This window comes from Dipodomys spectabilis, unplaced genomic scaffold (genome assembly GCF_019054845.1).
Source record: "Dipodomys spectabilis isolate Male_0828 unplaced genomic scaffold, ASM1905484v1 ptg000273l, whole genome shotgun sequence".
Classification (NCBI taxonomy): Eukaryota; Metazoa; Chordata; class Mammalia; order Rodentia; family Heteromyidae; genus Dipodomys; species Dipodomys spectabilis.
This window is the reverse complement of record NW_024870950.1, coordinates 7,652,501-7,679,933: the sequence shown is the minus strand read 5'-3', so window position 1 is coordinate 7,679,933 and position 27,433 is coordinate 7,652,501. Positions and strand designations below refer to the sequence as shown.

Below are 27,433 nucleotides of genomic sequence, written 5' to 3'. Positions count from 1 at the left end.
TAGATTTTTTTAAATCTATTGATTATAACACAAAATGATGCTATTTGAGCATTTAAAAAATTACATTTCTTAGGCCTTTTATCGCTTGAAGCATTTATATTCTAAAACTTAACCAAATTCCAACTATTCATTTTGGGGAAAACAATCTGTTTACAAATCACATTTTCAATGGGACTGCTAGCCAGCACAGGTGAAAACATGTATAGTGTATTTACTCTTGAATTGTACACTGCAGATGCTTCTTCAGCTCCCTCCTCTTCCTCCATGGGCGGTGCTTGCAGCTCCTTTACCACCTCTTCCAGCCCTACCATTTATTCTACCTCAGTCACCGACAGCAAGGCTATGCAAGTGGAGAGCTGCTCCTCAGCCGTGGGGGTAAGTAACAGAGGGGTAAGTGAAAAGCAGTTAACCAGTAACACAGTTCAGCAGCATCCATCAACCCCGAAGAGGCACACAGTTTTGTACATCTCACCACCACCCGAGGACTTGCTGGATAACAGTCGGATGTCCTGCCAGGATGAGGGGTGTGGATTGGAATCTGAGCAGAGCTGCAGTATGTGGATGGAGGATTCCCCCTCCAACTTCAGTAACATGAGCACCAGTTCCTACAATGATAACACAGAGGTACCTCGTAAATCACGAAAACGAAATCCAAAGCAGAGGCCTGGGGTCAAACGACGAGATTGTGAAGAATCTAATATGGATATATTTGATGCCGACAGTGCCAAAGCACCTCACTATGTGCTTTCTCAGCTTACTACGGACAACAAAGGCAACTCAAAAGCTGGAAATGGGTTGGTATTCATATTTTTTTAAAGTTCTATCACCATTATGCAAAACAAAAGAAATAAATCATTCCCAACTTTTCTTAATTGTTCAGTATAAGTGTGCATATAAAGCAAAGATGCTAAGTTTATCATTGAAATACACAAAAACTTAAAATAATCAAATTTTGCAATACAAAAAAAATAACAATAGATTATAGCAATAGATACCTTTGAGGTATAGTGCTAGTAGAAAATGAGAGTAAACTGCTTTGAAATAAACTTTAAATTTCAAATGAATTTGTATTTTAAAAGGATTTTTTAAACATTTTTACTTACAGAAATAAGTAGCATTGTGATAGGTATAACTAAAACAACTTAAAAACCTTCTCCAAAAAGTAATTTGTTCTCTTTATAGTGCATCTTCATATAGTTTACTCCCATTACATTTTGAGAGGATTTTAGGTCTTATTTTTGTTTTTTTCTTTTCACTTGATGAAGGCAAGAACAATCGGTATTAATGGCTTGTCTCATCACTTATTTAGGTTTATGTGTTCTAAACTTTTTTTCTTTGATATGTTATTCCAGATGAGGATTTGTTTTTTAGAACCATTTTTCCCCTTTGTGATTCTGGGTTACTTGAAGGGTGAAGGAGCCAGATCATGGTGCATATTTGAGTTTGCATTTATCTGTGTAACTTACACTCTTCTCAGGAAAGATATTTCATAGCTGTATTACAGATTATTCCCTGCTACAGTGCAGGGATATATTTTAAACTGTAAGTTCTTTAGTAATTTAATTTAATAGTTAATTGTTAGAGTTTTAAAAGTAGCTTTTCCTACAATATATAGTCAATACTGTTTAGTAAATTTCACTGGATTTTGAAAATTTAATTTTTTGGGAGGCAGAGTATAATCTTTTTTTAAAAAGTTAACCTTTAGTGAGTCCCTTATAATTTCAGCCCAAAAAGTTCAGATTGATTTACTAAGTTAGGACACCATAATCTCTCTTACATTAAAATCTGGTTGAATGTTACAATCTTCTTACATATTAACTTTTTCCTTAAATATTTCCTCTGTACATTTTTAAAGTAATAACCATCATATAAGCTAGAAGATTCATACTATTTTCCTTTATAATTTTCAGTTTAACTCCTTTAGGATAATAGAGTTAAATAAAAATGCACATTTAATTTTTTCAGTTTTAGAAAGTACAAATTAATAAGTTTCCAAAAGGAAAATAGAATATTACCTTTCCTAAAATGATGCTACTTAACACAGTCAAGAATTTCAGAATATACATATAGAACTAATAAATACAAGACTATGAAACATAAAACCAGAAGTCACTAAAGTAAATATGACTAGTAGCACAGATCTAAAAGGTTCATGAGTACCATTAAATCCATGTGTGTTTTTGAGTTTCAACAGAAGAAGGTATAAAGTTACAAAGAGCTTTTCATTCTTCTAAAATAAATGACAAAGATTCCAATTAAAATTAAGTTTAAAAAAAAATTTGTGCTGGTATTGGAGCTTAAACTCAGGACGTTTCACTTTGCTTTTTTGCTGACAGCTGACACTACCAGTTGAGTCATAACCTCTAGGAAGATTTTTTTTTTTTTCCTCGCGTGCGGTCGTGGGGCCTGAACTCTGGCCTGGGCGCTGTCCCTCAGCTCTTCACCTCAAGGCTAGCACTCTACCACTTGTGAGCCACATTGCCACTTCCGGCTTTTTTTTTTTTCCTGCTTATGTGGTGCTGAGGAATCGAACTCAGGGCCTCATGCATTCAAGGCAAGTGCTCTACCACTGAGCCACCTTCCTAGCCCTCTAGGAAGATTTTTTTACTGGTTACTTGGAGAGCGTCTCGCAGGCTTTTCTGCTTGGGCTGGCTTTGAATTGGGATCTTCAGATCTCAAGCCTCCTACAAAATTAGGATTACAAGGGAGCCAACAATACCTAGCCAAGAGCAAGAGCAAGTAAAATTTTAACTTAGGGTTAGTTTATACAATGATACATTGCTGCTGACCTAAAAGGGATATTCTCTGGTTAGAAAAGATTTGAGGTTACCCAGTTGAAGTATAAAGGTACTGGTCAAGACAAAAATCTTTCATTAAGATAATTATTGGAAGCAGAAACTCCATCAAGCAGCAGAAGAAATGTGCATTTTTTGACCCTAGTATGGAAATTATAGGGAAATTAAAATTTTTTAGTTATAAAAAATATATTCAAGCCGGGCGCTGGTGGCTCACGCCTGTAATCCTAACTACTCAGGAGGCTGAGATCTGAGGATCACGGTTCAAAGCCAGCCCGGGCAGGAGAGACCGTGAGACTCCTATCTCCAATAAACCACCAGAAAACCGGAAGTGGCACTGTAGCTCAAGTGGTAGAGCACTCGCCTTGAGCTGAAGAGCTGAGGGACAGCGCCCAGGCCCAGAGTTCAAGCCCCACGACCGACCAAAAAAAAAAAAAAAAAAAAAAAAAAAAAAATATATATATATATATATATATATATATATATATTCAAGAAAGAGGCTGGGAAGGTGGCTCAGTGGTAGAGTTGCTTGCCTAGCATGCATGAAGCCCTGAGATTGATTCCTCAGTACCATATAAACATAAAAAGCTGGAAGTAGCACTGTAGTTCAAGTGTTAGCCTTGAGCAAAAGAAGCTCAGGGACAGTACCTAGGTCCTGAGTTCTCAAGCCCCAGGATTGGCAAAAAAGAAAAAAATGTATTTTTAGGAAAGAATGAACCACATGGAAAAACTGGTCTCAATTTTTTTTTTTTTTTTTAATGTGTGTGCCAGTCCTCATGGCCTGGGCTCTATCCCTGAGCTTGCTTTTGTTCAACATTAGCATTACCACTTGAGCCATTAAAATTTAATTTGCTTCTTTTTGTTCAAGGCTAGCACTCTACCACTTGAGCCACAGCACTACTTCCAGCTTTTTCTGTTATGTGGTACTGAGGAATCGAACCCAGGCTTCATGCATGCTAGACAAGCACTTTACCACCAAGCCACATACCCAGCCCAACGTTTAATTTTTTTTTTCTTTCTGCTTATGTGGTGCTGAGGAATCGAACCCAGGGCCTCAGGCATGCAAGGCAAGCGCTGTACCACTGAGCCACCTTCCCAGCCCCCCAACATTTAATTTTTAAAAATGGATTTCTCCAACTTTTTGGAGGTTAATTGGAGACAAGAGTCTCATGGACTTCCTTCCCCAGACTGGCTTCAAACCACAATCTCAGTTTCCTGAGTAAACAGGATTACAGGCATGAGCCAGCACTGGCTTCAAATAATTTTGCATTCCTAAGCTAATTACAATTTCAACAATGAGAGAAATGCTAGCAACATGAAATTTTAAAATATTTTGCAATAAAGTTACATTTTATATACCATAATTTGTCATTTATATAATACTGAGTAGTTAGAAAATAAACTTCCAAATATAGTGTATATAGCAGTTTTTCTTCAAGATAGTACATAGAAATGTACATGCCCCTTACCCTGTGAGCTTGTGGTGGAGCTTGAGTTCAGGTCCTTACTCCCAAGTCAGGTGTTCCACTATTTGAGCCACACCTCCAGTTCTAGAATTTTAGATGGTGGAGATAAAGAGTATCACAAATTTGTCTGTTGGTGCTGCCTTTGAATCAAATACTTAGATCTCAGGCTCCTGAGTAGCTAGGAGTATAAGTGTGAGCCACCAGCACCTAGCTCCCCTATTTTTTTAGCCTGTGTTACTTGTACCAAGAAGTTTCATTGTGATATTACCATATATGCATGCATTATTCCCTAAAGAAGTCTTTTTAACTTGTAGAAAATCTATTTTTTTTAATAAAAAACCTAATGTTGTTTATTAAGGAAAAACCTGTTTAAAAGAAAAATTTGGAGCCGGGCGCTGGTGGCTCACACCTGTAATCCTATTCAGGAGGCTGAGATCTGAGGATCATGGTTCAAAAGCCAGCCAGGGCAGGAAAGTTCACGAGACTCTTATCTCCAATAAACCACTAGAAAACCGGAAGTGGTGCTGTGGCTCAAGCAGTAGAGTGCTCACCTTGAGCTGAAGAGCACAGTCCGCCCAAGCCCAGAGTTCAAGCCCCATGACCGACCAAAAAAAAAAAAAAATTTGGCATTTAAATATTCTGCTATGTTATTCTTCAGTTCTTCAACTAAATATCCTGAACAGTTAGTCCTATAAGTCTTCTAGATATTCCTAGAAGATAAGGTATGATGGCATGTAGATGAAAAATGTATTTTAGACATTTTATAGTGAAAATTATTTTTGTAAACAACCACAGAAGGATTATCTAGCATAAAGAATGACTTATGAATAGAGCATTCCACAACAGTGCATTTTCCTTTTTAGTTGTCCTTTATAATTAAGCTGGGGGCCGATGGCTCTTGCCTGTAATTCTAGCTACACAGGAGACTGAGATCTGAGGATCGCGGTTCAAAGCCAGTCCAGGTAAGAAAAGCTGTGAAACTCATCTCCAATAAACCACCAGAAAACCAGAAGTGGCACTGTGACTCAAGTGGTAGAGTGCTCGCCTTGAGCTGAAGGACAGTGCCCAGGCACAGAATTCAAGCTCCATGGGCTAGGAAGGTGGCTCAGTGGTAGAGCGCTTGCCTTGCATGCCTGAGGCCCTCGATTCGATTCCTCAACACCACATAAGCAAAAAGAAAAAATCCAGAAGTGGCGCTGTGGCTCAAGTGGTAGAGTGCTAGCCTTGAGCTGAAGAGCTGAGGGACAGCGCCCAGGCCCAGAGTTCAGGCCCCATGACCAGACCCAAAAAAAAAAAAAAAAAAGAATTCAAGCCCCATGACTGACAAAAAAAAAATTCTAGCATAAGGTTATCTCCAACATCATAATCAATAAATAGTTACTTTTTTTCCCTTATGCTATTGTACCTTAAGAATTAGTTTTTCTTTTTTAATTTTATTTGTGAACATACTGTACAGAGGGGTTACAATTTCATGGGCAGGATAATGCGTACATTTCTTACCAAGCATTGCAGCCTCCTCCTTTGGTTTACCCTTCACATCCCTTCCCAGCCTCCCCCCTCCCCCCCAATCCCAATCCTTCTCCTTCCCCCCCTTCCTCCCCCGCCCCCCCCCCCACGTTGTAAAGAATTAGTTTTTCATGCCTATAGATAGACCTAAATATATCTACTTTTTATTTTTACAATTTAAACTTAGAAAATAAAGATTTTAAAAGACTTTTCAAACATTATTTCTAGACTAAATAGGAAAAATATGAATTGAAAAACTCAGACGTGGAGCTGTAGCTCAAAGTGGTAGAGTATTAGCCTTGAGCAAAAGAGCTCAGGGACAGTGCCCAGGCTGGGCACTGAGCAATGACAAGCTTAGGTCAAGCCCCATGACTGACAAAAAAGAAAAGAACAAAAGAAAAAAACGCATTTCAGAAACTACTTAATTCCATGTTCTATTCCTTTTTATGCCTTATTGTATACTTTGTGAACTCATCCAGTGGTCTTCATTCTAAATAAGATATTTTGTTTACCTGGAATAGTAAAAGTTATTTTCATTTATTTACCTTCATGAAATACTAGCTTGCCGAGCTTAAATGAGTATACAAATCTTATCTGGCCAACTTATTGGATGTGCCACACATGTTTTCCTTATATTTCAAACTTAAAATTCCCCCTTTTTTGTTATAAAGCTGATATATATGAATTATAAATACTTGAAAAGTACAAGGAATTAAATAACTTGTAATCCAGCTATTCAGTACAACTTTTATTGCCATTTTGCTATATGCAATCCTTTTTTATGTGATTGTGAGGGATATTTTACATAGTATCAACAAATTAAGTTTTTACTTTGATAATGATGAATATAAAACATTATTACAGGTTTGTTTTTTTTTCCTCATGCCAGTCTTGGGGCTTGAACTCAGGACCTGGGTTCTATACCTGAGCTCTTTTTGCTCAAGGCTAGTTTTCTACTGTTTGAGCCACTTCCAGCTTTTTGGTGGTTAATTGGAGATAAGAGTCTCAGGGACCTTTCTGCTCAGTCTGACTTCAAACAGCAGTTCTCAGATCTGGGCCTCCTGAGTAGCTAGGATGACAGGAATTTCATATGAAGAATGGCACACTATTCAGGCCAACAGACTTGAATTTGCCCCCAAATGATTTAAAAAAAAAAAAGGCAAAATTTCTTGCCCACTTTTCCAGACATAACTTGATATTTTCATAAAATTCTTCCCAAGTCTTTTAAAAAATAACTTATACAGGTAATCTTCGATTTAATTATGACATTTTTATGACTGGCATTTGTCCAGTTATGATCTGGTGACTTTCTCTTCCTTTCCTTTTCTGTCTCTTTGAGGTTTATGTAAAAGCTCAAAACACACACACACACACACACTCCCAAAAAAAAAGCTCTGTTTGCTTTTATCATCAAACACTTCACTTCTGTTGTGTTTTGTGAATTTATGAAGACAAGCACAAGACTTGCTCTGAAAACTTTTCCTTTTGCCTAGTAACTTACTGCTTCTGTGTCAGTTCCATACCTGCTTTCCTTCATTCTTCTGTCCTTTCTTAGTAGTCGGGGTTCAACCCAGTTCCCATTTTTATTGAGGTCACTGTCTTTCTTCCCTTTGTTCCTGATGACCGAGTCAACAGCTTGTTTGTTTTTTTTCACCTGAAGCAGTAAACATTAGAGCCAGGTTTTAAGGCTTTTTAGTTTGTCTTCACTTGGAGTCATAATATTTCTCCTCTGACCTGGTTACTTTCAGAGATTTTGTCCATAGTGTCTCCTGATTTCAAAATCCTTAATGTGAAATCAAGACATGATAGATCTAGCATTAGAAATGTACTTTTAAAAATAAATGTACATTAATAATTTAAATTTTTATGTTGTTCAACAGTATTATTACTATTTTCATCACATATTTACAATGTTGTGGTTAACTTTACAAATTAAATATACTAGCCTCAAGTCCTAATAGTGATTTTGGATATTGTCTGTTTTTGAAGATACATTCAGTCCTTATAACAAAAATATTAAAAACAGATGTTTAAAAATTATTTTTAAATAACATGTATTGTCAGTACTGTAAAGCCCAGATTGTTAAATTTTTATTTAGGGATTTAATCATTTAAGCAATCACAAAGATAATCTGAAAAAAAAACAACATAATGCTAGGGAATGTTGTTAGAGTAGAGATTGTTTCTAGAGTAAAACTAATTTCCCATAGAATCACATTTTTTAATTATAAATTTTTCTTAGTGATTTACCAAGGAGGAGATCCAAAAGAATATACTTAATATATTTTCATTGTTGTTGGCTTCTTTAGGTGTGTGTATATATGTATGTTTTTGCTTCTCCTACTTTTTTCTTTTGCTTTGCAAATCTGATTAGAAAGTAAAATACTATCCAATTTTGGTGGTTTAATCCTCTAATCCCAACACTGGGTGGGCAGAGACTAGAGGATTTCAAGTTCAAGGCTGATTTTGGCAATATAGTGAATTTAAGGCTAGCTTGGGCTGCATAGCAAGATCCTGTCCCCAAAATACAGGGAAAAAAAGTAGTAATAGTTCACCTGTGAGCTTTATATAAACTCACATATATGTGTAATTTAAAATTTTTCTTTTGTTCAGCAATGTGAAAGATTCTAGTTTATTGTACTCTTCTTCCTTCCTGCTTTTACTCAAATGCATTCTTTTTCTTTCCTGTCCAGTTTTTTATATTATAAGCTTTATGGGTTGTGTTTTTGTTTGTGCTGGTCCTGGTGCTAGAACTCAGGACCTAGATGCAGTCCCTGAGCATTTCTGCTGAAGGCTAGTACTCTACCACTTGAGCCATAACTCCATTTCTGACTTCCTGGTGGTTTAAGTGGAGATAAGAGTCTCACAGACTGTCTTGTTCTTGTTGGCTTTAAACCACAATCCTCAGATTCCAGCCTCCTGATTAATTAGTTAGGATTATAGGCATGAGCCACCAGTGCCTAGTGTCTGGCAAACTTTGTTAAATTTTGAAGATACTTGGGTTATGGAATGTTTCTTCCTTGAGGCTGTTTTATAAGTAAGCTAAGTAGTTGTATTTAATGTTATAGCCTATTCTGTTTCTTTATCTTAGATGGCTTACCTTATTAGAAAAGTGTTTTTGATATTTTCTTCATGTTGTGCTTTTATTTCTCAGAACATTGGACAACCAAAAAGGAACTGGAGTAAAGAAGAGCCCTATGTTGTGTGGACAGTATCCTGTTAAAAGTGAGGGAAAAGAGCTGAAGATAGTTGTACAGCCTGAGACCCAACACCGAGCTCGTTATCTGACTGAGGGCAGCCGAGGCTCAGTGAAAGATAGAACACAGCAAGGCTTTCCTACAGTAAAGGTGTTTATTTTGCTTAATAGTACATAAATTTTTTTCTAGTTTTACTATTTAAAATTTTTATTTTATGTTGTATTACATTTTAAACTCAGGACTTTTTGCACTCTACCACTTGCGCCACTCCCCTAACCTAATGATTATTTATTTTTTAACTTGGGCAAAAGCTGCCTAAAGCAGAAAAGGCAACATTATTATCTCTGTATAAGAGAGAATGGACTTAAAGGGCTGGGAAGGTGGCTCAGTGGTAGAGTGCTTGCCTCACATGCATGAGGCTCTGGGTTCAATTCCTAAGCACCACATAAGCAGAAAAAGCCAGAAGTGGCACTACGGCTCAACTGGTAGAGCGCTAGCCTTGAGCTGAAGACCTGAGGGATGGCATCCAGGCCCAGAGTTCAGGCCCCACAACTGACAAAAAAACAAAACAAAAAAGAATACTGAAAGTCTAATTGGCTCCTAAGCCAAATATTACCTTGATAGTCATTTAATTTTAGTTTACATAGCGATGAGATGTTTTGAAAAATAAAAGTGTTTACTTTTACCAGCTCCAAACATTGTTTTTAAGAAGAATTAGGCTTCAAACTCTTCACATGCTTGCTTAACTGGTGCTCAACCACTTGAGCCATTTCTCCAGTCAAGCATTTAACTGATTAATTGGAGTTGTAATCTCACAGACTTTTCTACCCAGACTGGCTTCTAACTTTGATCCTCTACATCTCAGCCTCCTGAATTTCTAAGATTATAGGCATGAACACTATCACCTGACCCCGGCTCCTTTATAAAAAAAGTTTTAGGAGCTGGGAACTAGTGTCTTGTATCTGTAATCCTAACTACTCAGGAGGCTGAGATCTGAGGATCATGGTTTCAAGCCAACCCAGGCAGGAAAGTCTAACAACCAACCAAAAAACCAGAAATGGAGATGTGGCTCAAGTGGTAGAGCACTATCCTTGAACAAAAAGAAGCTCGGGGATAGCAACCAGACCTGAGTTCAAACCCCAGGACCTGCACACACACAAAAATTTTTTAGTGGTAGAGTGTTTGAGTAGCATTTTTGAATTTGGATTAGTAGCACCACACAAACAATTTTTTGACCTGTTTTCCTTTAGGATTTAAATTACTTATTTTAATCTAGTTACAAATAAAGGATTTTAGTCTTAAATATTTAATTTTATAAATAGCTCATTTGAAATGGTAATTAGTGCTTTTCTGTTTCATGGTTTTTGTTTCCAGCTGGAAGGCCATAATGAACCAGTAGTGTTGCAGGTGTTTGTGGGCAACGATTCTGGCCGAGTGAAACCACATGGATTTTATCAAGCCTGTAGGGTAACTGGACGAAATACAACTCCCTGCAAAGAAGTAGACATTGAGGGTACCACTGTGATAGAAGTTGGCCTTGACCCTAGCAACAATATGACACTGGCGTAAGTGCTTAGTACAAGCTTTTCTTTATATATTGTATTTTGTCCTGGGCAGAAAAATATCTCGGTTTCTAGTGTAATAGTGTAAAGAAAATGAAATTCTAACACGTTAAGGATTTTACTAAAATGTTTTAGTAATTGTACATATAAAGTGATTACTATAGAATGTAAATGGGTTAAATTTAAATCTTACCATTTGCCAAGGTGAAAGATAAAGAAAAGAAAACCAGGTAGAATGCTGGCTTTTGGAAATTTTTGAACTTATTGAGATTTATAATATTAATATAGAAAGTAAAAGTTTGATTTATTAAATTAAGTATATGTAGTAGAAGAGGAAAGGAAGAGAATACTGGTCATTAAAATAGAGAAAAGCCAGATAGGGTGTTATACGCCTATGATCCTAGCCCTTAGGAGGATGCTAAAGCCAGGTGTATAGCAAATTTGAGGTTAGCAGAGGGTATGTAGAAAGATCCTGTAAGGAAAAAAGCAATAGAGACTGGGGTCACAGATCATTGTTAGAATATGTGATGACTACAGCAAAATCTTAGACCCTAGCTCAAAATAACCAGTGGAAAAAAGGCCTAGAAGCATATCTCAGCAGTAGAGTGCTTCTTAGCAAGCAAGAAACCCTGGTGCAAACTCAAGTATTACTACACATATACCGCCCCCCCGCAGAAAAAGTAAACCTATTCTATTTTAATGTCTATATAAGCTGCAAAAACGAAGTTAAATTAATTGTTTTAAAATGTCTTGGGCGAAAAAAATAAAATAAAATGTCTTGGGCGGGGCTGGGAAGGTGGCTCAGTGGTAGAGTGCTTGCCTTGCATGCATGAGGCCCTGAGTTGATTCCTCAGCACCACATAAGCAAAAATAAATGAATGAATGAATGAATGAATGTATGTCTTGGGGCTGGGAAGGTGGCTCAGTAGTAGAGTGCTTGCCTTGCATGCATGAGGCCCTGGGTTCAATTCCTCAGCACAATATAACCATAAAAAGCTGGAAGTGGCGCCGTGGCTCAAGTGGTAGAATGCTAGCCTTGAGCTGAAGAGCTCTGAGGGACAAAGCCCAGGCCCAGAGTTCAGGCCCCACGACCAACAAAAAAAAATAATAATAATAAAAATTTTAAAAAATGTCTTACAAGGCATTACTTGTATTCAGATTTTAAAATAGTGATTTTTTATTTATTATTTCTTCCATTATAGCAAACAGTTGGTTAGGAACTATGAATGTTTAAAATTTTCCCTTCTGTACTTTGTGACTTTAGATTTTATGACTATATTGCATATTTAAAAATTAATAGATAAGCATAGTTTTCTTTAAAAGAATCTAATTTAATAACATTGTGCTTCATTTACAATCATGTCAATTCATAATTTTTTTCTGTGTTAGGGTGGACTGTGTAGGGATATTGAAGTTGAGGAATGCTGATGTTGAAGCCAGAATAGGAATTGCTGGTTCCAAGAAAAAAAGCACTCGTGCCAGATTGGTTTTTCGAGTTAATATCACAAGAAAAGATGGCTCCACTTTGACATTGCAAACACCTTCTTCTCCAATTTTGTGTAGTAAGTAAGAATATATAGAAATATTAAATGTACAGAGAGGTTTTTTATTTTTCTATCGGTCTCTAAATTTTAGATGTTTCATAGACTCCAGCTTGTGGTCATGTAAAATTTGAAAATCCAAAACTATATTAAATTAAAGAGCTAGGCTTACCTAAGGTCCTAACTATTTGAGAGGCTAATGCAAGAGAATCACGTAAGCCCCTGTGTTTTAGGCCAGCTTGTATGACATAACAAGTCTTTGTCTCTCTTTTTTTTTTTTGGGGGGGGGCTGGTTGTGGGGCCTGAACTCTGGGCCTGGGTACTGTCCCTCAGCTCTTCAGCTCAAAGCTAGCGCTCTACCACTTGAGCCACAGTGCCACGTCCAGTTTTCTGAGTGTTTTATTGGGGATAAGAGTCTCACGGACTTTCCTGCCTGGTCTGGCTTTGAACGGTGATCCTCATATCTCAAGCTCCTGAGTAGCTAGGATTACAGGCGTGAACCACTGGCGCCCAGCAAGCCTCTGTCTCTTAAGGGAAAAAAAACATGTTGATATTATTAAAGCCAACTATAGGTGAGTAGTTGAGATAAAAGTCAGAGGTACATGTAGTTTTATGTTCTCATCATGTATCTATTTTAAAAGTAATTGGAGCTGTGGATGTAGCCCAGTGGTAGAGCCTTTACCTACTATGTATAAGGGCCTGGGTTTGATTCTCTGGCACTTCTCCCCATCCTCCCACCCCCAAAAAGTAATTGAATATGAAAGTAAATTGAAAAGACAAAGGATTTTCCAAGCATCTTCACAGTGTGCCAGATTGTGTCCATAACTCTGTTAGAACTTATCTTAGAAGCTAAGTGTAAAGTATGCAGGATTTTGTAATTAACAGCATTTCAGAAATTCTAACTACAAATTACAGGATTGTAGTATACTGTTGAAAAGTGGAAAATGAAATTCTTTTTTATTATAATTTTTAAAACATTTTTATTAAATAGTTGTACAAAGAGGTTATAATTCCATAAATTAGATTATGAGTACAATGTATCTTGATCAGGGTCACCAATTCTATCATTCTCCCTCATTTTTTCCCTTTCCATCCCTACCTTCCATTTACATAGTTCAATTTTTATGTAATGTATATTGAATATACTGACTTAGGGGAAGTGAAATTTTTATCACTTACCTTGAAGAACATGTTATATGGATGTTTCTGCATTTAAATTCAATTATGTTGTTACAGGGTTCTTAATCATAGTTATTGTTTAGATGATTATACAGGTAACAAATAGGAGAATCTTCTCTTTGTATATGTGTTTGTGTGTATGTATACATATATGTAGTTTGCTTTTGCTGTGTTTCTTCATTGGTTTTGTTTTGCTTTTTTGTTTTGTTTTACAGGAGAATTGAACCCAGGGCCTAGATGCTGTGCCTGGACATTTTTGCATTGGCTAGCTTTCAACCACTTTGAGCCACAGCACCACTTCCAGTTTTCTGGAGATTAATTGGAGATTAGTCTCACAGACTTCCCTTCCCAGTGGGCTTTGAATCATGATCCTCAGATCTTCGCCTCCAGAGTAGATAGGATTATAGGCTAGAGCCACCAGCAGAACTTGAAAAGCTCATTCCAGTTTGGGACCACTATGTACCCTAGGCTAGCCTTGAATTGGACATGTTTCAGTGTCTGCTTCCCAAATGCTAGAGTTATGGAAATATATTACTACATATTGCTTAAAAAAAAATAATATGTGTGGGGCTGGGAAGGTGGCTCAGTGGTAGAGCCCTTGCCTTGTATGCCTGAGGCCCTGAGTTCGATTCCTCAGCACCACATAAGCAAAAAGAAAGCCGAAAGTGGCGCTGCGGCTCAAGTGGTAGAGCACTAGCCTTGAGCTGAAGAGCTGAGGGACAGCACCCAGAGTTCAGGCCCCACGACCGGACCCAAAAAACAAAAAAATAATAATATATGTGGCTGGGTGCTGGTGGCTCATACCTGTAATCCTAGCTACTCAGAAGGCTGAGATCTGAGCCAGATGATCACGGTTCAAAGCCAGCCCAGGCAGGAAAGTCTGTGAGACTCTTACCTCCAATAAACCACTAGAAAACCGGAAGTGGCGCTGTGGCTCAAGTGGTAGAGCGCTTGCGTTGAGCTGAGGAGCACAAGGACAGCACCCAAGCCCAGAGTTCAAGCCCCATGACCTACAAAAAAAAATACGTGTTTGATTTTAAAAGATCAAAAAAATAATTCAGTTGAAATGCTTGTTATATTGCTATGGGCTTTATGTTGTTTATTATAATGTCTTTAGTTTTGTAAATTATTCATCTTTTATGAATAACATCATTCTTTGTTTTAATTAGAAATTATTACACTTAAACACTTTAGGTTAGCAACCATACTGATTTTAAAAAGCAAGTGTACCAGGCACCAGTGGCTTATATTCCTAGCTCCTCAGGAGGCTGAGATCTAAGGATTATTGTTGAAAGCCAGCCCTTTATTCCTTTATCTCTATTAACCACCAGAAAACCATAAGTGGCAATGTGGATTGAAGTAGTAGAGTGCTCTACTTGAACAAAAGAGCTAAGGGACAGTGCCCAGGCCCTGAGTTCAAGCCCCACAACCAACAAAAAACAAACCTGTATTTTATACTCTTTGCTATGCTTAAGATATTGTTGGCCACTTTAAAGTATTATGTAACCTTCATCATCACCTTGCATAGATTGAATTCTGTAGTGGATGAAACTGCAACATGCAAATAACTTTCTCAAGATGACATCACTAGTAAACAGCAAGTCCAGGATTCCCACAAAGCCTCTGCTTTTATCTACTGTGCTATATTGCCACCATGGTCACTTTAATTGTAGCTTTGAGCCCTGTTTTGTACAACCTATTTCATCTAAGTCCTGGCCTTTGAGTGGCTAGAACTATAGTCAACGATATGAAATTATTATTGAAAGAACTATACCTAGACACTTAAAATGTATAATTCAGACATTTTATGAATTTAGAAAGTTGATTTCAATATATATTAAGGAGTTTCATGATTACCAATGTTGTCCTTTCCATTTACTTTTGTGGGTGCCATTTGTTAGGACATGTGTTTTTTTTATTTCTTTTATTGTATGCTTCACACTTGCTATTTGGTTAGAGAAACAGCTTAGATAAGCATTGGCAATATCTTCTTTTAAAGGGAAGAAATTTTAAATAGCTAGAAAAGAATAGACTGAAGATTTGCAACACTTAGAGAAATGATTCTTTTAGGAAATAAAATGTGTCCTGGTTTTGTTGCTTCATATTGTTAGTATGAAAGGTTGGAATTAGAGCCTGGCACCACGGGCTCATTCTTATAATCCCCGCAGCGGGCTCATTCTTATAATCCCCGCAGCGGCTTAGGAAGCTGAGATCTGAGGATAATGGTTTAAAGCCAGCTCAAGAAGGAAACTTCATGAGAACTCTTACCTCCAATTAACTACCAAATAAGGCTAGAAGTGGAACTATGGATCAAGTGGTAGAGTGTTAGCTTTGAAACAAAAAAAGCTGAGGAACAGTGCCTGGGCACTGAGGACAAGAAGCTGCAGGACAAGAAGGGAAGGAAGGAGAGAAGGAAAAAAGGGAGGGAGAGAGGGAAGGAGAGAGAAAAGAAAAAGAAGGAAATGTAGAGATGAGAGGGACATTGGAAAGCAAGTGGGCCCAAAAGAGAAGTAACAGGGAGAGAGCAAACAGGAATTTAGAAACATCTAGAAACACAGTGGAAAAGAGGCCTAATGCCAAGATTCATGCTGGGCTTTGTGGCCTCAAAAAAAAAAAAACTTTTTGTTGCCTTAACAATGGCCATTGGATTCTTTGTCCTTTTGTTTGTTTTTTACATTTTCATGGATCACCTTCCCCTGCTTACAGGAAGAGCCAAAAAGTTACTCCTTTTTTTTTTTTTTCTTTGCCAGTCCTGGGGCCTGAACTCTGGGACTGGATACTTTCCCTCAGCTCTTCAGCTCAAAGATAGTGCTTTACCTCTTGAGCCACAGTGCCACTTCCAGCTTTTTCTGCTTATGTGGTGCTGAGTAATCGATGCATGCGAGGCATGCACTCTACCACTGAGCCACCTTCCCAGCTTTTTGTCCCATTCCTTAAGCTAGAACTTAGAACCTGTCCCTGAGTTCTTTTGCTCAAGGCTAAAGGGTATTAGACTTTGTAATTGTAAAAGAATTTATAATTGAAAAGCAAGTGCATTTTATGTTTTAATCCCAGAATTTCCTAGTTTAAAAAAACAACTTGATAGATAACTTATTTGTTCCAAAATAGATTGTATATTTTTAGGTGCTCTTTGGGATGGGGGTCTCTGGATTCTGTGTCTAGGTACTTACAAATCATCTGAGTAGCACCCATTGCCTTTAGAGATACTACAGTGTGATGATCTAAAAAGCACATGGCCCTAAATTCATTCCCAATACCCAGTAAATTAATTCATGAAGTTATGAAGCTCAATTGAATTTTGTTGTACCCTTATTGGGAATATAGAAAAGAAAGAAAGCCATAGGACTGCTAATTCAGTCTTGGGAAGATTTGCATGTGTCTGCAAAAGCAAAAACGGCTTCTGTATGACACATCTCTACTAGTCCATCTTTAACTGACTGAATGTTGTATGATAGTCCTTCTCCAAAGCAGGAGTAGAATGTTATGGTTTTACCACATATTTCATAAATCATTTCAGTTTGAACCAGCACATAGAATACAGCATTTTTTTTGTCAGTAACTTTATTCTTTTTGCTTTTTTTATTTATTTTTGTCAGTGTGGGGCTTGAACTTGGGGGCCTGGGTGCCACTCTGGGTGACAACATCACTTCTGATTTTCTGGTTGTTAATTGGCAATAAGTCACTTGGACTTTCCTACCTGGGCTGGCTTTGAACTGTAATCCTCAGTTCTCAGTCTCCTGAGTAGATAGGATTAGTCATGAACCATTAACGCCCAGCTTTTTTCCTCTTGCTGTTTAAAAAAATGATTTTTGTTTCATATTTAAAGGCCTGAAACTTGTCTTTAATTCCATCTTTTTTTATACAGAGGGGCTACCATTCAGCTTGTCAGTTAGAAGTACACTGCGTCTGCATATCACCCCTTTTCATCATTCTCCCCTTTCCCTTCCAAGTCCATCCTTCCCTCAAAGGATATGTATTGAATATTATGAATATCAATACATAGGATATGTATTGAGTATTATTGAATATTATATTATTAAATCAATTTCATTTTTTAAAGTATTAAGGTGGAGGGGCTGGGAAGATAGCTCAGTGGTAGAGTGCTTGCCTTGCATGCATGAGGCCCTGGCTTCAATTCCTCAGCACCACGTAAGCAGAAAAAGCCAAAAGTGGCGCTATTGCTCAAGTGGTAGAGCACTATCCTTGAGCTGAAGAGCTGAGGGACAGCGCCCAGGCCCAGAGTTCAGGCCTCACGACCGACCAAAAAAAAAAAAAATTGTATATATATATATATATATATATATATATATACATATATATATACATGTATTAAGATGGAAAATGTTTATATTTATAAACTTTTACCATACACGTAATGAAAAACTAAGATGAATTAAAGTGAAAACATTCAAATTAGTCATTTATCCATACCCATAAAACTTTATGACAGTTGTTAGAAATTAATATGTTAGAGTAAATTTAAGCTTCAGAATAAAAAAAAGTAAGGATCAACACAAACAAGTCATGAAACTAGAGATGTAATTACAAGTTGGTTTTCGAAAGAAGTATTGGTAGTTTTTCTTATGGAATGTTTATGTGTATCTACAGCTCAGCCAGCTGGAGTGCCAGAGATCTTAAAGAAAAGCTTGCATAGCTGTTCAGTGAAAGGAGAGGAAGAAGTGTTTTTAATTGGCAAGAACTTTCTAAAAGGAACCAAAGTTATTTTCCAAGAAAATGTTTCTGGTAAGTAGGCATATTATTCTACAGAGATGTCCCTATGTTTCACTTGTTGTATAGTCATAGCTACAGAGTTAAAAAACAAAAAGAGGTTCAAAAATTCAGTAACTGTTTTTATTTCAATCAGATGAAAACTCTTGGAAATCAGAAGCTGAAATCGACATGGAATTATTTCATCAGGTATAATTTAAGCCTTTTAAAATTTGGTTATTTTCTGATAAGTTTAGTTTTATTCTGAAAATTTCCCAAATCAGTAGATTCTATTCATCAATATATGGGATTGATATAACTCCATTAAACTTTCTTTTCTGAGTTTCTTTAACTTATTCTTCTGATGCCACACATGACAAGTTATCATCAAAGGCTTTCATTGGTAATAAATGAAATTATTTTTATATTTTTTTTCTTGAGGATTTGGATATCCTTAATCTACTAAGTAGTTAAATCAAAGGGAAAATAATATTTATAGAGTACTTACTTATGGGTCACATGCTTTATGTTTGCTAAAATTACTTATATTTAGAAGTATCTTCCTTCATATTAAAGAATCTGATTGAGTTAGCTATGGTGGCCCATACCTATAATTCCACACTTGGAGGCAAAGGCAGTAGAACATCAAGTTTGGGCCCAGCCTGGGCTTCATGGTAAGACCCTGTTGAAAAGAAATTTGTGGTAGTAGTGGTATGTGTGACTAGCTCTATATATTTATAGGATCTTCATATGTGTAAGTGTTATTTTCAAAATAAAAAGAAGAAACAGCCATTAAAAAAAAAGAATAATGATTAAAGAATTAGTATGTAAAGAAAATAAGACCAGACCCATAGAAATTGAGACTAACAGAAGAAAATGCCAAGTTTATGAGCAAGTTAGAAGGCATATGCAGGAGTAGTATATAAAAGTACATATGGCAGTGGGGGTAGGAGGAACAAGCTTAGCATAGTGAGCTAGTGGCTCACGCCTATAATCCTAGCTACTCAGGAAGCTGAGATCTGAAGATCAGGGTTTGTAGGCAGCCCAAGCAGAAAAGTTCCTGTGAGACTCTTATCTCCAATTAAACACTCAAAAACTGGAAGTGGAGCTGTGGCTCAAAAATGGTAAAGTATGGGTTGGGAATGTGGCTTAGCAGTAGAGTGCTTGCCTAGTGTGCATGAAGCCCTGGCCTCAGTTCCTCAGTACCACATAGAACAAGCCAGAAGTGGCGCTGTGGCTCAGCTCAAGTGATAGTCTTGAGCAAAAGAAGCTCAGGGACATACCTAGGCCTTGAGTTCAAGGACTGTCACAAAAAAAAGAAAAAGTGGTAGAGCACTAGCCTTGAGCAAAATAACTTAGGGACAACTCCCAAGTCCTGTGTTAAAACTCCACAAGTGACCCCTACCTCCCCCCCCAAAAAAAGGAATCTCATGGACTTTCTTGTCTAGGCTGGCTTTGAACTGTGATCTTCAGATCTCAGCCTCCTGAGTAGCTAGGTTATATAGAGCCACTAGTGTCTGGCCAAATTTTACTTTAAATTCAGATCAGTTATAGAGTTTTTAATTCTGTTGAAGTAGTATGAAGCATTAATATTAAAATAAGTTTCTTTGGCTTTTAAAAGATTTCAAGTTAGGTTTCCTTAAGTGCACTGTCTGAAGTAAGTAGAATGGTATATCAATAAGAAAGACATATGTGAATTTTAAATGCTAATCCCTTGGCCACCTGTATGTCAGATCATTGGTTAAAAAAAAAGAGAGAGAGAGAAAGAGACATGAAATATAATCCTTGCTTCCTAGTATTCTTTGCATTCCACAAATTTACTAGAGAAGAAGAGAAAAAGTCAAATGTACTTGACTTTATCTTCAGAGAAATGTAGTTTTCTTGAATAAGTGTTGTGAAATACTTATGAGCTCCACCCCATTTTTTAAAATAAAGATTCATTGACCACTAAAATTTTTGATTTCCTGGAGATAAAAAACTGAACTCATTGACTTTAAGTGAGAATTAAAGTGGCTTAGAAGTAGTAAGATATACTGTGATCTACTGTCACATCGAGCTGTACAGAACAAATGGCAACTTCTTTGCTCTTAGTGACATATTTTTTCCTCATAAATTAACTATTATTTAGGCACATTCTCATTATGTAGCCCAGGATTGCCTCACACTCACTTATTCTTTCTCAAACTCATTTATTCTATTCTCTGGTACTGGAAAAAAGTTTTCCCTTTCATCCAACAAATATGTTTAAGTATATTTGTATATGGTATATATTAACAGAGGAAACAGTGAAAACTAAAACAGCGTAGTTCTTCATGGTGCTTACATTCTTGTGATTGGAGAGAGTATCTCCAATCTTGAAAAAGTAAAAAGTAAATCAGTAAGTTCAAGAGATAAGTTCCATTGCAGAAATAAATACTTACATAATCATGTTAAGAGAGATACTACTTTAAATATAATGGAAGTGAGGTGATAGTAGCTCATGCCTATAATGCTAACTACTCAGGAAGCTGAGATCCAGAAGATCATGGATCTAGACCAGCCTGAGCAAAAAAGTCTGAGAGATTCCAACTCCAGTTAACCAGTAAAAGTCTGCTGGAGGTGTTGCCAGGCCAACCATGTGTCAAGCCAGGAGTTTAAACCCCAATACTGGTGGGGGGGAAAAAAAAACAGGATAATCCAGGCAAGCTTCTCTAAGGAGATGACATTGGTATGTAAGAATGGATAAGGAATTTAACATTTTACAAGAAGGAAGAATATTGTAATTGTAGACAACATGAGTTTACTTATTAAAGGAATGGGTTGAAATGGTCAGTGTGCTGGATTGTAGTAAGCTGGAGGAGTCAGTGGAAATAAGATGACATTGACAAGGTACAGGGTGTTAAACATTTTAATTTTTACTTTAAAAGAAATCATGGGGGGGATGGGAAGGGATATGGGAAGGGGAAGCAAAGGAAGAGGCTACAATGCTTGATAAGAAATGTACTCATTATCTTGCCCATGTAATTGTAACCCCTCTGTACAGTATTTTCACAATAAAAAAAAAAATTAAAAAAAAAAAAGAAATCATAGGAGGGGCTGGGAAGGTAGCTCAGTGGTAGAGTGCTTGCCTTGCATGCATGAGGCCCTGGGTTCCATTCCTCAGTACCACATAAGCAAAAAGAAAAAAGCCAGAAGTGGCTTTGTGGCTCAAGTGGTAGAGCGCTAGCCTTGAGCTGAAGAGCTGAGGGACAGCGCCTAGGCCAGAGTTCAGGCCCCACGACTGGACCCCCCCCCCAAAAAAAAAAAAAAAAAAATCATAGGATTAGGTTGGGTGCCGGCGTCTCACACCTGTAATCCTAGCTACTCAGGAGGCTAAGATCTGAGGATCTCCATTCAATGCCAGCCCAGGCAAGAAAGTCCATGAAACTCTTATCTCCAATCAACCACCAGAAAACCAGAAGTGGTGCTGTGGGTCAAGTGGTAGAGTGCTTGCCTTGAGCTGAAGAGCCCAGGGACAGTGCCCAGGCCTGGAGTTCAAGCCCCACGTCCAAAAAAAATAAAGACCTAGTAGAGCTCACTCTGCCCTACTGCTGCCAGAGCCATCTGGTCCCCAAAATCAAGTTCAAAGCCAGCCCAGGGAGGAAAGTCCATGAAACTCTTATCTCTAATTAACCACTAGAAAACTGGAAGTGGCTTTGTGGCTCAAGTGGTAGAGGGCTAGCCTTGAGCCTTGAGCTGAGGGACAGAGCCACAGGCCCAGAGTTCAAGCCTCATGACCAACAACAAAAAAAGAAATCAGAAGACTAACGACCTGGAACCTGTCCACCTGAGCTTGGCGTATGACTACAATCCCAGTACTCTGGCTACATAGTGAGACTTGTTTCAAAAAGAATCCAAAGATAGCTGAGTGCTGGTGGCTCAAGCCTATAATCCTTAGCTACTCAGGAGGCTTAGATCTGAGGATCGAGGTTCAAAGCCAGCCTGGGCAGAAAAGTCCGTGAGACTCTTATCTCAAATTAACCACCAGAAAACTGGAAGTGCTTCTGTGACTTAAGTGGTAGAGTGCTAGCCTTGAGCTGAAGAGCTGAGGGACAGCACGTAGGCTCAAGAGTTCTAGCCCCATAACCAACAGCAACAACAAAAAATCAAAAGATATTGGAGGTATGGTTCAGTTGGTAGAGCACTAGCCAGTGAGTTAAAGCATGAGGTACAGAGTTTGACTCCTCGTCTCAGACATAAACACACCCCCAAAAATAATAAAAAAATAAAAATACATTCTTTTTGTTCTAATCAGAGTTTTTAAAAATTTACAACCAACAGGAACTACATGTTATTCTTTAAACTTAAATACCACTTATTTTCTGACTTTTGTCCTTTTTTATTTCTTAGAATCATCTTATTGTGAAAGTTCCCCCATATCATGACCAACATATAACTTTACCTGTATCTGTGGGAATATATGTGGTGACCAACGCTGGAAGATCTCATGATGTTCAGCCATTCACTTACACTCCAGACCCAGGTATGTCAAAATGAGAAATTTCTCAACTAATGTGAATAATTAATTTCTACATTTTGTTTTCAATTTGAAGATTAGCTAGCCAAAACCAAAAAGTTGCTCACTAAGTAAGATAAATTGATATTAATTTGTTTTGTGGGGGCATTACTTCCTAAAAGATATAATTTTGGCTCTTACTTTAATGGAATCATTTTCTCTCATACTTTAATGATACAAGAGAGGATAGGGCACAATCTTTATCTGCACTGCACAATCTTTATCTGCACTGCCAGCCTCACCCCTTTAATTGTACTTTTATTTTCCTAATAAACCTGTCTTATTTGGAAGGGGGGGTATGGAGAGAGGGAAAGGAAAAGAAGAGGAAAGCTCTTGAGATCAAACTCTTCAGAGCTATCTTGCAAGTTACTTTTCAGTAAAAATTATCGTTCATCTGGGTATGATGGCTCAAGCCTATAATTTTAGCTACGTGGGAGGCAGAGATAAGGGTACAGAAGCTCAAGGCCAGCCTGGCAAAAAATTTCAAGACTCCATTTAACCAATGGCCGAGTGCAGTGGCGAAGAACCACAGTGGCTGGGCATAATGGCATGTGCCTTAAAGGCATAACTTGAGACCCTGCTGTAAAATTTACCAGTGCAAACAGATACTGGCCAAGTTGCTTAAGTGATAAAGCAAGCATTAGGCCCTGAGTTCAAACTCCAGTACCTCAAAAAAATAATGACTCTTCATTGAGTTCCTTTTTTTTCCAGTGTTGGGGCTTGACAAACTCAGGGTCTGGGCACTGTCTCTGAGCTTCTTTTGCTCAAGGCTAGTTAGTCCTCTACCACTTGAGCCACAGTGCCACTTCTGGCTTTTTCTGTTTATGTGTTACTGAGGAATTGAATAGGGCTTTATGCATACTAGGCATGCATTAAACCATATTCCTAGCCCTCATTGAGTTCTTTTATGTGCTAAAAATTGAAAGTGTCACTTGAGAAATCGTTAGATTTAGCTTTTTTTTTTTTTTTTGTCAGTTGTGGAGCATGACAGGCCCTGAGTTTCACTCAAAGCTAGCACTGTACCATTTTAAGTCACAGTGCCACTTCTGGTTTTCTGGTGATTAATTGGAGATAAGAGTCTCACTGACTTTCCTGGCTTTGGACTTAGATCTTCAGATCTCAGCCTCCTGAGTAATTAGTATTACAGGCGTGAACCACCAGCACCTGGCTTAGCTTGATGTTTGTGTGTGTGTGTGTGTGTGTGTGTGTGTGTGTGTGTGGATGATTATTGAACCCAGGGACTCATGAATGCAAGCAGGTATTCTACCACTGAACTACAGCCCTGGCCCTGGGGGTGCATTTTGAGAGGAGTAGGAGATAAATTTGGTGTGGTAATTGAAAGTATGAAAGTGTCAAAGACTGCTAATGAATATTTTAAATAAAATTTTAACATTTAGGTAAAATAAAAGCTTTAGAAATAAAAATATCAGGAACAATTGATGTGTTAAAAGTTTAGAATATATCTGGTTAAAGAGTGACTTACAGTTGGGTGCTGGTGGCAACACCTTGAGCTGAAGAGCTCAGGGACAGTGCCCAGGCCCAGCGGTCAAGCCCCACAACTGACCAAAAAAAAAAAAAAAAGAGTGACTTACAAATTAGTTGCCTGAAGAGGACAAAAGGTAGGAGAGTGTTTTAGAAATGGAAACTCTTTGCATATCACATTGGTCTAGGCTTGGTTTCTGTTACATTTACTCAAGAGGCTAAGGTAGGAGGATCACTTGAGCCCAAGAATTTTAGGCCAACCTGGGCCCTGCCTCAAAAATGTAAAATGAAAGGGGAAAGCAGGCTAGTGGCACATATCTGTAATCCTAACAGTTAAGAGGCAAAGGCAGAAGGATTGTAATTTCAGGGCCAATCTGGGCTATATAGTAAGATTCAGACAAAAAAAAAAAGGGAAACAGATCAGGCACCAACTTCTCATGCATGTAATCTTATCTTTTCAAGAGGCTGAAACCTGAAGGGAGAAAAGAATACAAAACTTCCTCTCTAATTAACCAGCAAAAGTTAGTCTGGAAGCATGTCTCAAGCAAACAAAGCCAGTGCAAGTCCCTGAATTCAAGATCTAAGAAAAAAAAGAGAAACAGTAACTAAAGCAGAGTTACACCTAGTCTTAACAATTACTTTTTTTTTTTCATTTTGTCTGTTCCTTTTTTTTAGTCATAATTGAAATTTGCAACATTGACTATTTTTCACTAGTGTGCTACAAAGATGCAAGATAGTTTATAGCATGAATGAAATTCCCTTGTTATTTGTCACAGAATAAAAGGTCACAAGTAAAAACAATACCAAAAAGGCAAAGTTTAAAATTTAGAATTATTCTGGCTTCAAAAAACATAGGAGAGGGGCTGGGAAGGTCTCAGTGGTAGAGTGCTTGCCTTGCATGTATGAGGCCCTGGGTTTGATTCCTCAACCCAGGCTGAGTTCAGGCCCTACAACTGTCCTCCCCCCCCCCCCCCAAAAAAAAGGAGAAAGAATACTAGTTTATACTCAAAGACCAAGTATTATTTTCTACTTTTTTAATTTCTGAGTTAACATACATTTGAATATGAAATGGGTCTCACTGGAAGTGAAACTGTGGCTCAAATTGATAGAAAACTAGCTTTGATCGAAAGAGCTCAAGGATAGTGTCCAGGCCTTGAGTTCAAGCCCCAGGACTGACCAAAAAAAAAGTTTCATTGTATAAAGCACTATTGACTCATTCTTGTAATCCTAGCTACTCAGAAGACCTGGGCTTTCAATTTAAAGCCAGCCTGGGCAAAAAAGTCCACAATTTCCATCTCTAGTTAATTAGCAAAATGTCAGACTGGAGATGTAGCTCAGGTGGTAGAACACAAGGCTCTCACTGGTACTAAAAAAGGAGTGAAGGGGCTGGGAAAGTGGCTCAGTGGTAGAGCGCTTGCCTTGCATGCATGAGGTCCTAGGTTCGATTCCTCAGCACCACATAAGCAGAAAAAGAAAAAAGCCGGAAGTGGCACTGTAGCTCAAGTGGTAGAGCTCTAGCCTTGAGCTGAAGAGCTGAGGGACAGCACCCAGGCCCAGAGTTGAGGCCCCACGACCAAAAAAAGGAGGGCAAAATGGATTTCATTGTAATATTTCCATACTTTCAGTCCATCAAAAAACAATACTCAAGGTTCCTGTGTACTTAGAACATGGTCCAAAGGTTGGATTGGGGAAAGGACTCAGTGAGCATATCCTGGCTTCACACAGCGCCAATTGTAAATGTTCCTTCTGGAGCTGTACAGCACTAGATTATGCATTTTATGTGTGTGCTCTGTGAACTTAGGTCATTTGCTTAAATGTTAAAGTATCTTTAATTTTGTACTTGAGTCTGAGACACAGAAAGCAAGTTAGACATTATTTTGGCACTACATTGGTGATTCTTATAGGAATGGTATGTTCATACCAGTTTTTGCTGCTATAAACAAATTAGTAATAATTAAATAGTAGAAATTATAATTTTTTCCAGGTATTAGTTCCTATTCTTAAATCTTTGATTTTTGCAATTACTCCCAGCTCAGAAGTATGACACTGGAGTAAAGAGTTTAAGGCTAGCCTGGACAACATAGCAACCCCTTGTCTCAAAAAATCATCAACTTAATTAATTAAAATGCATTGGAAAATCAGTGTGTAACATTTGGACCAGACTTAGTTTATTTAACTTCATCATTTAGAAATGATCTCTCTCTCTTTTTTTTTTTTTTTTTGTGGAGGTGGGGAAATGGGGAGAGTGTCGGTTGTGGGGCTTAAACTCAGGACCTGGTGCTGTGCCTGAGCTCTTTTGCTCAAGGTTATCACTCTACCACTTTTAGCCACAGTGCTGCTTCCAGTTTTCTCAAGGTTAATGGGAGATAAGAGTCTCATGTACTTTCCTGCCTAGGCTGCCTTCAAACTATGAGACTCGGCCTCCTGAGTAGCTAGGATTTCAGGCATGAGCCACTGGCAGCTGGCTTAGAAATTATCTCTTACTGGGCTTATTAAATTCAATGTTGTCATAGAAGATTTAATTGATGTGACTAGATCCCATCAGCTGTCAGGGAATGCTAGTAAAAGTTTTATTTTTTTTTTATTTTCCTAAATATTACCAAATATTCATACTATTACACATTTAGTATGTTCATCACAGTTGTTTTGATTTAACTTAAACATTTACTAATATTTTCAAATTAGCATTTTTAGTATATATAAGTAAGTGAAAATTTTCTTGCTAGTATTCTAATATTAACTGATTTTATATCAGTCTTCTACTGAGCTGATACTGTCAACATGTATAGGTCACAAGGAGGATTTTGTTTTGGTAAGTGATCATACGCTTTGTCACTTGGAGATTAGTGAGTTTTGTAACTACTTGTTACAAAAAAATAATCTCAGCATAGAATTTCTGCCAAATAAGTTAATGATGCTCTATGATAAAATATTCCAATTACAGAAATTTAAGGTTCACATTTCTTAGGATGAATAAATTTAAATAAATACATGAACTTTATTTTTTTAAATAGCAGCAGCTGGTGCTTTGAATATAAAAGTGAAGAAGGAAATATCTAGTCCAGCAAGACCTTGTTCTTTTGAAGAGGCCATGAAAGGTACCAACTTGATTTTTCTCAAAAATTACAATTAGGTGATCCCATTTATTTTCTCTAGGAAACCTTAGTGTTTTGTTATTTTATGTATTTGTAACTCATAGCAGGGTATCTTCCATTTTGTAAAATAAGTATTTGTTTAAATTTAGTGAATGCTCCCAGATATCAGTGGCTCATCATGCTTGTATCCTAGCTACTCAGGAAATTAGGATCTGAGGGCTGCAGTTTTAATTCAGCCCAGACAGAAAAGTCCAAGAAATTCTTATTGCTACTTAACCAGAAAAAAAGCTGGACCTTAACTAAGTGTGGCTCAAGTGGTAGAGTGCAAGCTGTCAGTAAAAAAAAAAAAAAAAAATGGCTGGGAAGTTG

The 27,433-nt window shown here is 37.6% G+C and overlaps 1 protein-coding gene and 1 long non-coding RNA gene across 12 annotated transcripts in view; one reads left to right on the top strand and one right to left on the bottom strand.

Annotated features, from left to right (window-relative positions):
• The window catches only part of Nfat5 (nuclear factor of activated T cells 5), an 84,703-nt gene that overhangs the window by 44,970 nt on the left and 12,300 nt on the right, over window positions 1-27,433 (top strand). For 3 of the 11 annotated variants that reach the window (XM_042700943.1, XM_042700941.1, XM_042700949.1), the window contains 8 exons: window positions 236-794; window positions 8,922-9,114; window positions 10,339-10,529; window positions 11,916-12,088; window positions 17,855-17,989; window positions 18,111-18,163; window positions 22,322-22,454; window positions 26,984-27,067. In XM_042700943.1, the coding sequence (XP_042556877.1) occupies window positions 236-794; window positions 8,922-9,114; window positions 10,339-10,529; window positions 11,916-12,088; window positions 17,855-17,989; window positions 18,111-18,163; window positions 22,322-22,454; window positions 26,984-27,067 (1,521 nt within the window). Of the gene's footprint in view, window positions 1-235; window positions 795-8,921; window positions 9,115-10,338; window positions 10,530-11,915; window positions 12,089-17,854; window positions 17,990-18,110; window positions 18,164-22,321; window positions 22,455-26,983; window positions 27,068-27,433 lie in introns of those variants that run through there. The other 8 variants (XM_042700944.1, XM_042700942.1, XM_042700951.1 and 5 more) reach the window with 6 other exon arrangements.
• LOC122126259 overlaps window positions 20,165-27,433 on the bottom strand; it is a 19,691-nt gene continuing 12,422 nt past the window's right edge. Inside the window, exon 3 of the long non-coding RNA XR_006150869.1 lies at window positions 20,165-20,177. This is a non-coding gene — a long non-coding RNA (uncharacterized LOC122126259). The remainder of the gene's footprint in view (window positions 20,178-27,433) is intronic.